Source organism: Phyllobates terribilis, unplaced genomic scaffold, assembly GCF_046119375.1.
Source record: "Phyllobates terribilis strain yellow unplaced genomic scaffold, ASM4611937v1 Scaffold_7__3_contigs__length_470593459, whole genome shotgun sequence".
In the NCBI taxonomy this organism is placed as follows: domain Eukaryota; kingdom Metazoa; phylum Chordata; class Amphibia; order Anura; family Dendrobatidae; genus Phyllobates; species Phyllobates terribilis.
Genome location: NW_027362767.1, coordinates 188,564,605 through 188,577,888, shown reverse-complemented (window position 1 = coordinate 188,577,888; position 13,284 = coordinate 188,564,605). Strand labels below are relative to the sequence as shown.

The 13,284-nt window shown below is 58.8% G+C and overlaps 1 protein-coding gene across 1 annotated transcript in view; it reads left to right on the top strand.

Annotated features, from left to right (window-relative positions):
• Positions 1 to 1,481: 1,481 nt before the first annotated feature.
• Positions 1,482 to 13,284, top strand: part of GLA (galactosidase alpha) — a 76,120-nt gene continuing 64,317 nt past the window's right edge. The window contains exon 1 of the mRNA XM_073639608.1: positions 1,482 to 1,723. Within this exon, the coding sequence (XP_073495709.1) occupies positions 1,563 to 1,723 (161 nt within the window). The 5' untranslated portion in view covers positions 1,482 to 1,562. The remainder of the gene's footprint in view (positions 1,724 to 13,284) is intronic.

Below are 13,284 nucleotides of genomic sequence, written 5' to 3'. Positions count from 1 at the left end.
AGGCAGATGTCACAGCACCGGCAGAAGTCACAGTACCGGCAGATGTCACAGCACCGGCAGATGTCACAGCACAGGCAGATGTCACAGCACCGGCAGATGTCACAGCAGCGGCAGATGTCACAGCACAGGCAGATGTCACAGCAGCGGCAGATGTCACTGCAGCTGCAGATGTCACAGCACCGGCAGATGTCACAGTACCGGTAGATGTCACAGCAGCGGCAGATGTCACAGCAGCGGCAGATGTCACAGCTCCCGCAGATGTCACAGCAGCGGCAGATGTCACAGCACTGGCAGATGTCACAGCACCGGCAGATGTTACAGCACAGGCAGATGTCACAGCAGCGGCAGATGTCACAGCACCGGCAGATGTAACAGCAGCGGCAGATGTCACAGCTCCGGCAGATGTCACAGCAGCGGCAGATGTCACAGCAGTGGCAGATGTCACAGCACAGGCAGATGTCACAGCAGCGGCAGATGTCACAGCACCGGCAGATGTCACAGCAGCTGCAGATGTCACAGCACCGGCAGATGTCACAGCAGCGGCAGATGTCACAGCAGCTGCAGATGTCACAGCTCCGGCAGATGTCACAGCAGCGGCAGATGTCACTCCAGCGGCAGATGTAACAGCAGCGGCAGATGTCACTGCAGCGGCAGATGTCACAGCACCGGCAGATGTAACAGCAGCGGCAGATGTCACAGCTCCGGCAGATGTCACAGCAGCGGCAGATGTCACAGCAGTGGCAGATGTCACAGCACCGGCAGATGTCACTGCTGCTGTAGATGTCACAGCAGCGGCAGATGTCACAGCTCCCGCAGATGTCACAGCAGCGGCAGATGTCACAGCACAGGCAGATGTCACAGCAGCGGCAGATGTCACAGCACCGGCAGATGTCACAGCAGCGGCAGATGTCACAGCACCGGCAGATGTCACAGCACAGGCAGATGTCACAGCACCGGCAGATGTCACAGCAGCGGCAGATGTCACAGCTCCGGCAGATGTCACAGCTCCGGCAGATGTCACAGCACCGGCAGATGTCACAGCTCCGGCAGATGTCACAGCTCCGGCAGATGTCACAGCAGCGGCAGATGTCACAGCTCCGGCAGATGTCACAGCAGCGGCAGATGTCACAGCTCCGGCAGATGTCACTGCACAGGCAGATGTCACAGCACCGGCAGATGTCACAGCACCGGCAGATGTCACAGCACTGACGAATGTAGAAAAATCAGATACTAGAAAATAACACCAGTCAGCAATACCGACTAGGGGGGAGTTCCTGTTCACAGGAGCTTACAAGCTGAGAAAATGGCAATACTAAAAAGCTGTAATGCGTCACTAGACGCCTGTACAGGTGGAGAATAGGGCACAGGCTTCACAGTCACATGACTGGAGGGACAACCAACACTATCTGCAAGCAGAGCCGGACTGCCCATCACTACTGGTGACGTCACACCACTCCGCCTCACCAGCCGCACATCTGCTCCTCCCACAGGGGCGGGGCTTTGTCACGGAAGCAGCACGGTGATTGGCTGCGGCCGGCTCCGTGCAGTCTGCGCTGTGAGCGATGCTGCTGTGCCTGCTCCTCGGTGCGGCAGCTACGCTCTGTGCGCCCGCGGTGCTCGGCCTGGACAATGGGCTGGCCCGGACCCCACCGATGGGCTGGCTGCACTGGGAGCGGTTCCTGTGTGAGACGGACTGTGTGAACAATCCCACTGCCTGCATCAGGTGAGGGCGCGACCAGGAAGTCCGGTGTGTGCACGGTGCTGTAACTGTGACCGGTCACATGATCGCGGCACGCGCGACTACACAATCACATGAGAGAAGTCACAGCCTGCAACTGTCAGCGACTGACCTACTGGATAGCCACAAGGGGGCGCACACAATAACGGGGGCACAGCCACAAGGGGGCGCACACAATAATGGGGCACATCACACAGCCACAAGGGGGCGCACACAATAATGGGGGCACATCACACAGCCACAAGGGGGCGCACACAATAACGGGGGCACAGCCACAAGGGGGCGCACACAATAATGGGGCACATCACACAGCCACAAGGGGGTGCACACAATAATGGGGGCACATCACACAGCCACAAGGGGGCGCACACAATAACGGGGGCACATCACACAGCCACAAGGGGGCGCACACAATAATGGGGGCACATCACACAGCCACAAGGGGGCGCACACAATAATGGGGGCACATCACACAGCCACAAGGGGGCGCACACAATAATGGGGGCACATCACACAGCCACAAGGGGGCGCACACAATAACGGGGGCACATCACACAGCCACAAGGGAGCGCACACAATAACGGGGGCACATCACACAGCCACAAGGGGGCGCACACAATAATGGGGGGCACATCACACAGCCACAAGGGGGTGCACACAATAATGGGGGCACATCACACAGCCACAAGGGGGCGCACACAATAACGGGGGCACATCACACAGCCACAAGGGGGCGCACACAATAATGGGGGCACATCACACAGCCACAAGGGGGCGCACACAATAACGGGGGCACATCACACAGCCACAAGGGGGCGCACACAGTAATGGGGGCACATCACACAGCCACAAGGGGCGCACACAATAATGGGGGCACATCACACAGCCACAAGGGGGCGCGCACAATAATGGGGGCACATCACACCGCCACAAGGGGGCGCACACAATAATGGGGGCACATCACACCGCCACAAGGGGGCGCACACAATAACGGGGGCACATCACACAGCCACAAGGGGGCGCACACAATAATGGGGGCACATCACACAGCCACAAGGGGGCGCACACAATATTGGGGGCACATCACACAGCCACAAGGGGGCGCACACAATAATGGGGGCACAGCCACAAGGGGGCGCACACAATAACGGGGGCACATCACACAGCCACAAGGGGGCACACACAATAATGGGGGCACAGCCACAAGGGGGCGCACACAATAATGGGGGCACATCACACAGCCACAAGGGGGCGCACACAATAATGGGGGCACAGCCACAAGGGGGCGCACACAATAATGGGGGCACATCACACAGCCACAAGGGGGCGCACACAATAATGGGGGCACAGCCACAAGGGGGCGCACACAATAACGGGGGCACATCACACAGCCACAAGGGGGCACACACAATAATGGGGGCACAGCACACAGCCACAAGGGGGCGCACACAATAACGGGGGCACAGCACACAGCCACGGGGGGGCGCACACAATAATAGGGGCACATCACACAGCCACAAGGGGGCGCACACAATAATAGGGGCACATCACACAGCCACAAGGGGGCGCACACAATAATGGGGGCACAGCACACAGCCACAAGGGGGCGCACACAATAACGGGGGCACATCACACAGCCACAAGGGGGCGCACACAATAATGGGGGCACAGCCACAAGGGGGCACACACAATAATGGGGGCACATCACACAGCCACAAGGGTTTGCACACAATAATGGGGGCACATCACACAGGCACAAGGGGGCGCACACAATAATGGGGGCACATCACACAGGCACAAGGGGGCGCACACAATAATGGGGGCACAGCCACAAGGGGGCGCACACAATAATAGGGGCACATCACACAGCCACAAGGGGGCCCACACAATAATGGGCGCACATCACACAGCCACAAGGGGGCGCACTCAATAATGGGGGCACATCACACAGCCACAAGGGGGCGCACTCCATAATGGGGGCACAGCCACAAGGGGGCGCACACAATAATAGGGGCACATCACACAGCCACAAGGGGGGGCACATCACACAGCCACAAGGGGGCCCACACAATAATGGGGGCACATCACACAGGCACAGGGGGGCACGCACAAGAATGGGGGGCACATCACACAGCCACAAGGGGGCGCACACAGTAATGGGGGCACATCACACAGCCACAAGGGGGCGCACACAATAATGGGGGCACAGCCACAAGGAGGCGCACACAATAATAGGGGCACATCACACAGCCACAAGGGGGCGCACACAATAATGGGGGCACATCACAAAGCCACAAGGGGGCCCACACAATAATGGGGGCACATCACACAGGCACAGGGGGGCACGCACAATAATGGGGGGTATATCACACAGCCACAAGGGGGCGCACACAATAATGGGGGCACATCACACAGCCACAAGGGGGCGCACACAATAATGGGGGCACAGCCACAAGGGGGCGCACACAATAATGGGGGCACAGCCACAAGGGGGCGCACACAATAATGGGGGCACAGCCACAAGGGGGCGCACACAATAATAGGGGCACATCACACAGCCACAAGGGGGCGCACACAATAATGGGGGCACATCGCACATCACACAGCCACAAGGGGGCCCACACAATAATGGGGGCACATCACACAGCCACAGGGGGGCGCGCACAATAATGGGGGCACAGCCACAAGGGGGCGCACACAATAATAAGGGCACATCACACAGCCACGAGGGGGCGCACACAATAATGGGGGCACATCACACAGGCACAAGGGGGCGCACACAATAATGGGGGGCACATCACACAGCCACAAGGGGGCGCACACAATAATGGGGGCACATCACACAGCCACAAGGGGGCGCACACAATAATGGGGGCACAGCCACAAGGGGGCGCACACAATAATGGGGGCACATCACAAAGCCACAAGGGGGCGCACACAATAATGGGGGCACATCACACAGCCACAAGGGGGCCCACACAATAATGGGGGCACATCACACAGGCATAGGGGGGCACGCACAATAATGGGGGGCACATCACACAGCCACAAGGGGGCGCACACGATAATGGGGGCACAACACACAGCCACAAGGGGGCGCACACAATAGTGGGGGCACATCACACAGCCACAAGGGGGCGCACACAATAATGGGGGCACATCAAACTGCCACAGGGGGAGCACACAATAATGGGGGCACATCACACAGCCACAGGGGGGCGCAGACAATAATGGGGGCACATCACACAGCCACAAGGGGGCGCACACAATAATGGGGGTACATCACACAGCCACAGTGGGGCACGCACAATAATGGGGGGCACATCACACCGCCACAGGGGGGCGCACACAATAATAGGGGCACATCACACAGCCACAAGGGGGCGCACACAATAATGGGGGCACATCACACAGCCACAAGGGGGCGCACACAATAATGGGGGCACATCACACAGGCACAAGGGGGCGCACACAATAATGGGGGCACATCACACAGCCACAAGGGGGTGCACACAATAATGGGGGCACAGCCACAAGGGGGCGCACACAATAATAGGTGCACATCACACAGCCACAAGGGGGCGCACACAATAATGGGGGCACATCACACAGCCACAGGGGGGCGCACACAATAATGGGGGCACATCACACAGCCACAGGGGGGCGCACACAATAATGGGGGCACATCACACAGCCACAAGGGGGTGCACACAATAATGGGGGCACATCACACAGCCACAAGGGGGCGCACACAATAATGGGGGCACATCACACAGCCACAAGGGGCGCACACAATAATGGGGGCACATCACACAGCCACAAGGGGGCGCACACAATAATGGGGGTACAGCACACAGCCACAAGGGGGCGCACACAATAGTGGGGGCACAGCACACAGCCACAAGGGGGCACACACAATAACGGGGGCACAGCACACAGCCACAAGGGGGCACACACAATAACGAGGGCACATCACACAGCCACAAGGGGGCGCACACAATAACGGGAGCACATCACACAGCCACAAGGGGGCGCACACAATAACGGGGGCACATCACACAGCCACAAGGGGGCGCACACAATAATGGGGGCACATCACACAGCCACAAGGGGGCGCACACAATAATGGGGGCACAGCCACAAGGGGTCGCACACAATAATGGGGGCACATCACACAGCCACAAGGGGTCGCACACAATAATGGGGGCACATCACACAGCCACAAGGGGGCGCACACAATAATGGGGGCACATCACACAGCCACAAGGGGGCGCACACAATAATGGGGGCGCATCACACAGCAACAAGGGGGCGCACACAATAATGGGGGCACATCACACAGCCACAAGGGGTCGCACACAATAATGGGGGCACATCACACAGCCACAAGGGGTCGCACACAATAATGGGGGCACATCACACAGCCACAAGGGGGTGCACACAATAATGGGGGCACATCACACAGCCACAAGGGGGCGCACACAATAATGGGGGCACATCACACAGCAACAAGGGGGCGCGCACAATAATGAGGGCACATCACACAGGCACAGGGGGGCACGCACAATAATGGGGGGCACATGACACAGCCACAAGGGGCGCACACAATAATGGGGGCACATCACACAGCCCCAAGGGGGCGCACACAATAATGGGGGCACAGCCACAAGGGGTCGCACACAATAATGGGGGCACATCACACAGCCACAGGGGGGCGCACACAATAATGGGGGCGCATCACACAGCAACAAGGGGGCGCACACAATAATGGGGGCACATCACACAGCCACAAGGGGGCGCACACAATAATGGGGGCACATCACACAGGCACATGGGGGCACATCACACAGCCACAAGGGGGCGCACACAATAATGGGGGCACATCACACAGCCACAAGGGGGCGCACACAATAATGGGGGCACATCACACAGCCACAAGGGGGCGCACACAATAATGGTGGCACATCACACAGCCACAAGGGGGCGCACACAATAATGGGGGCACAGCCACAGTGGGGCACGCACAATAATGGGGGGCACATCACACCGCCACAGGGGGGCGCACACAATAATGGGGGCGCATCACACAGCAACAAGGGGGCGCACACAATAATGGGGGCACATCACACAGCCACAAGGGGGCGCACACAATAATGGGGGCACATCACACAGCCACAAGGGGGCGCACACAATAATGGGGGCACAGCCACAAGGGGTCGCACACATTAATGGGGGCACATCACACAGCCACAGGGGGGCGCACACAATAATGGGGGCGCATCACACAGCAACAAGGGGGCGCACACAATAATAGGGGCACATCACACAGCCACAAGGGGGCGCACACAATAATGGGGGCACATCACACAGCCACAAGGGGTCGCACACAATAATGGGGGCACATCACACAGCCACAAGGGGGCGCACACAATAATGGGGGCACATCACACAGCCACAAGGGGGTGCACACAATAATGGGGGCACATCACACAGCCACAAGGGGGCGCACACAGTAATGGGGGCACATCACACAGCAACAAGGGGGCGCACACAATAGTGGGGGCACATCACACAGGCACAGGGGGGCACGCACAATAATGGGGGGCACATGACACAGCCACAAGGGGGCGCACACAATAATGGGGGCACATCACACAGCCCCAAGGGGGCGCACACAATAATGGGGGCACAGCCACAAGGGGGCACACACAATAATGGGGGCACATCACACAGCCACAAGGGTTTGCACACAATAATGGGGGCAAATCACACAGGCACAAGGGGGCGCACACAATAATGGGGGCACATCACACAGGCACAAGGGGGCGCACACAATAATGGGGGCACAGCCACAAGGGGGCGCACACAATAATAGGGGCACATCACACAGCCACAAGGGGGCCCACACAATAATGGGCGCACATCACACAGCCACAAGGGGGCGCACTCAATAATGGGGGCACATCACACAGCCACAAGGGGGCGCACACCATAATGGGGGCACAGCCACAAGGGGGCGCACACAATAATAGGGGCATATCACACAGCCACAAGGGGGCCCACACAATAATGGGGGCACATCACACAGGCACAGGGGGGCACGCACAATAATGGGGGGCACATCACACAGCCACAAGGGGGCGCACACAGTAATGGGGGCACATCACACAGCCACAAGGGGGCGCACACAATAATGGGGGCACAGCCACAAGGAGGCGCACACAATAATAGGGGCCCATCACACAGCCACAAGGGGGCGCACACAATAATGGGGGCACATCACAAAGCCACAAGGGGGCCCTCACAATAATGGGGGCACATCACACAGGCACAGGGGGGCACGCACAATAATGGGGGGCACATCACACAGCCACAAGGGGGCGCACACAATAATGGGGGCACATCACACAGCCACAAGGGGGCGCACACAATAATGGGGGCACAGCCACAAGGGGGCGCACACAATAATAGGGGCACATCACACAGCCACAAGGGGGCGCACACAATAATGGGGGCACATCGCACATCACACAGCCACAAGGGGGCCCACACAATAATGGGGGCACATCACACAGCCACAGGGGGGCGCGCACAATAATGGAGGCACAGCCACAAGGGCTCGCACACAATAATAAGGGCACAATACACAGCCACAAGGGGGCGCACACAATAATGGGGGCACATCACACAGGCACAAGGGGGCGCACACAATAATGGGGGGCACATCACACAGCCACAAGAGGGCGCACACAATAATGGGGGCACATCACACAGCCACAAGGGGGCGCACACAATAATGGGGGCACAGCCACAAGGGGGCGCACACAATAATGGGGGCACATCACAAAGCCACAAGGGGGCGCACACAATAATGGGGGCACATCACACAGCCACAAGGGGGCCCACACAATAATGGGGGCACATCACACAGGCACAGGGGGGCACGCACAATAATGGGGGGCACATCACACAGGCACAGGGGGGCACGCACAATAATGGGGGGCACATCACACAGCCACAAGGGGGCGCACACGATAATGGGGGCACAACACACAGCCACAAGGGGGCGCACACAATAATGGGGGCGCATCACACAGCAACAAGGGGGCGCACACAATAATGGGGGCACATCACACAGCCACAAGGGGGCGCACACAATAATGGGGGCACATCACACAGGCACATGGGGGCACATCACACAGCCACAAGGGGGCGCACACAATAATGGGGGCACATCACACAGCCACAAGGGGGCGCACACAATAATGGGGGCACATCACACAGCCACAAGGGGGCGCACACCATAATGGTGGCACATCACACAGCCACAAGGGGGCGCACACAATAATGGGGGCACAGCCACAGTGGGGCACGCACAATAATGGGGGGCACATCACACCGCCACAGGGGGGCGCACACAATAATGGGGGCGCATCACACAGCAACAAGGGGGCGCACACAATAATGGGGGCACATCACACAGCCACAAGGGGGCGCACACAATAATGGGGGCACATCACACAGCCACAAGGGGGCGCACACAATAATGGGGGCACAGCCACAAGGGGTCGCACACATTAATGGGGGCACATCACACAGCCACAGGGGGCGCACACAATAATGGGGGCGCATCACACAGCAACAAGGGGGCGCACACAATAATAGGGGCACATCACACAGCCACAAGGGGGCGCACACAATAATGGGGGCACATCACACAGCCACAAGGGGTCGCACACAATAATGGGGGCACATCACACAGCCACAAGGGGGCGCACACAATAATGGGGGCACATCACACAGCCACAAGGGGGTGCACACAATAATGGGGGCACATCACACAGCCACAAGGGGGCGCACACAGTAATGGGGGCACATCACACAGCAACAAGGGGGCGCACACAATAGTGGGGGCACATCACACAGGCACAGGGGGGCACGCACAATAATGGGGGGCACATGACACAGCCACAAGGGGGCGCACACAATAATGGGGGCACATCACACAGCCCCAAGGGGGCGCACACAATAATGGGGGCACAGCCACAAGGGGGCACACACAATAATGGGGGCACATCACACAGCCACAAGGGTTTGCACACAATAATGGGGGCAAATCACACAGGCACAAGGGGGCGCACACAATAATGGGGGCACATCACACAGGCACAAGGGGGCGCACACAATAATGGGGGCACAGCCACAAGGGGGCGCACACAATAATAGGGGCACATCACACAGCCACAAGGGGGCCCACACAATAATGGGCGCACATCACACAGCCACAAGGGGGCGCACTCAATAATGGGGGCACATCACACAGCCACAAGGGGGCGCACACCATAATGGGGGCACAGCCACAAGGGGGCGCACACAATAATAGGGGCACATCACACAGCCACAAGGGGGCCCACACAATAATGGGGGCACATCACACAGGCACAGGGGGGCACGCACAATAATGGGGGGCACATCACACAGCCACAAGGGGGCGCACACAGTAATGGGGGCACATCACACAGCCACAAGGGGGCGCACACAATAATGGGGGCACAGCCACAAGGAGGCGCACACAATAATAGGGGCACATCACACAGCCACAAGGGGGCGCACACAATAATGGGGGCACATCACAAAGCCACAAGGGGGCCCTCACAATAATGGGGGCACATCACACAGGCACAGGGGGGCACGCACAATAATGGGGGGCACATCACACAGCCACAAGGGGGCGCACACAATAATGGGGGCACATCACACAGCCACAAGGGGGCGCACACAATAATGGGGGCACAGCCACAAGGGGGCGCACACAATAATAGGGGCACATCACACAGCCACAAGGGGGCGCACACAATAATGGGGGCACATCGCACATCACACAGCCACAAGGGGGCCCACACAATAATGGGGGCACATCACACAGCCACAGGGGGGCGCGCACAATAATGGAGGCACAGCCACAAGGGCTCGCACACAATAATAAGGGCACATCACACAGCCACAAGAGGGCGCACACAATAATGGGGGCACATCACACAGCCACAAGGGGGCGCACACAATAATGGGGGCACAGCCACAAGGGGGCGCACACAATAATGGGGGCACATCACAAAGCCACAAGGGGGCGCACACAATAATGGGGGCACATCACACAGCCACAAGGGGGCCCACACAATAATGGGGGCACATCACACAGGCACAGGGGGGCACGCACAATAATGGGGGGCACATCACACAGCCACAAGGGGGCGCACACGATAATGGGGGCACAACACACAGCCACAAGGGAGCGCACACAATAGTGGGGGCACATCACACAGCCACAAGGGGGCGCACACAATAATGGGGGCACATCACACAGCCACAGGGGGGCGCAGACAATAATGGGGGCACATCACACAGCCACAAGGGGGCGCACACAATAATGGGGGTACATCACACAGCCACAGTGGGGCACGCACAATAATGGGGGGCACATCACACCGCCACAGGGGGGCGCACACAATAATGGGGGCACATCACACAGCCACAAGGGGGTGCACACAATAATAGGGGCACATCACACAGCCACAAGGGGGCGCACACAATAATAGGGGCACATCACACAGCCACAAGGGGGCGCACACAATAATGGGGGCACATCACACAGCCACAAGGGGGCGCACACAATAATGGGGGCACATCACACAGGCACAAGGGGGCGCACACAATAATGGGGGCACATCACACAGCCACAAGGGGGTGCACATAATAATGGGGGCACAGCCACAAGGGGGCGCACACAATAATAGGGGCACATCACACAGCCACAAGGGGGCGCACACAATAATGGGGTCACAGCCACAAGGGGGGCGCACAGAATAATAGGGGCACATCACACAGCCACAAGGGGGCGCACACAATAATGTGGACACATCACACAGCCACAAGGGGGCGCACATAATAATTGGGGCACATCACACAGGCACAAGGGGGCCCACACAATAATGGGGGCACCTCACACAGCCACAAGGGGGCGCACACAATAATGGGGGCACATCATACAGGCACAAGGGGGCGCACACAATAATGGGGGCACATCATACAGGCACAGAGGGGCGCGCACAATAATGGGGGGGCACATCATACAGGCACAGGGGGGCGCGCACAATAATGGGGGGGCACATCACACAGCCACAAGGGGGCGCACACAATAATGGGGGCACATCACACAGCCACAAGGGGGCGCACACAATAATGGGGGCGCACACAATAATGGGGGCACATCACACAGCCACAAGGGAGCGCACAGAATAATGGGGGCACATCACACAGCCACAAGGGGGCCCACACAATAATGGGGGCACATCACACAGGCACAGGGGGCACGCACAATAATGGGGGGCACATCACACAGCCACAAGGAGGCGCACACAATAATGGGGGCACATCACACTGCCACAAGGGGGTGCACACAATAATAGGGGCATTTCACACAGCCACAAGGGGGCGCACACAATAATGGGGACAGATCACACATCCAAAAGGGGGCGCACACAATAATGGGGGCACAGCCCCAAAGGGGCGCACACAATAATAGGTGCACATCACACAGCCACAAGGGGGCGCACACAATAATGGAGGCACATCACACAGCCACAAGGGGGCCCACACAATAATGGGGGGCACATCACACAGCCACAAGGGGGCGCACACAATAATGGGGGCACATCACACAGCCACAAGGGGGCGCACACAATAATGGGGGCACAGCACACAGCCACAAGGGGGCGCACACAATAGTGGGGGCACAGCACACAGCCACAAGGGGGCGCACACAATAGTGGGGGCACATCACACAGCCACAAGGGGGCGCACACAATGGGGGTACATCACACAGCCACAGGGGGGCGCACACAATAATGGGGGCACATCACACAGCCACAGGGGGGCGCACACAATAATGGGGGCACATCACACAGCCACAAGGGGGTGCACACAATAATGGGGGCACATCACACAGCCACAAGGTTGCGCACACAATAATGGGGGCACATCACACAGCCACAAGGGGGCGCACACAATAATGGGGGCACATCATACAGGCACAAGGGGGCGCACACAATAATGGGGGCACATCATACAGGCACAAGGGGGCGCACACAATAATGGGGGCACATCATACAGGCACAGAGGGGCGCGCACAATAATGGGGGGGCACATCATACAGGCACAGGGGGGCGCGCACAATAATGGGGGGGCACATCACACAGCCACAAGGGGGCGCACACAATAATGGGGGCACATCACACAGCCACAAGGGGGCGCACACTAATGGGGGCACATCAAACAGCCACAAGGGGCGCACACAATAATTGGGGCACATCACACAGCCACAGGGGGGCGCACACAATAATGGGGGCACATCACACAGCCACAAGGGGACGCACACAATAATGGGGGTACATCACACAGCCACAGGGGGGCACGCACAATAATGGGGGGCACATCACACCGCCACAGTGGGGCGCACACAATAATAGGGGCACATCACACAGCCCCAA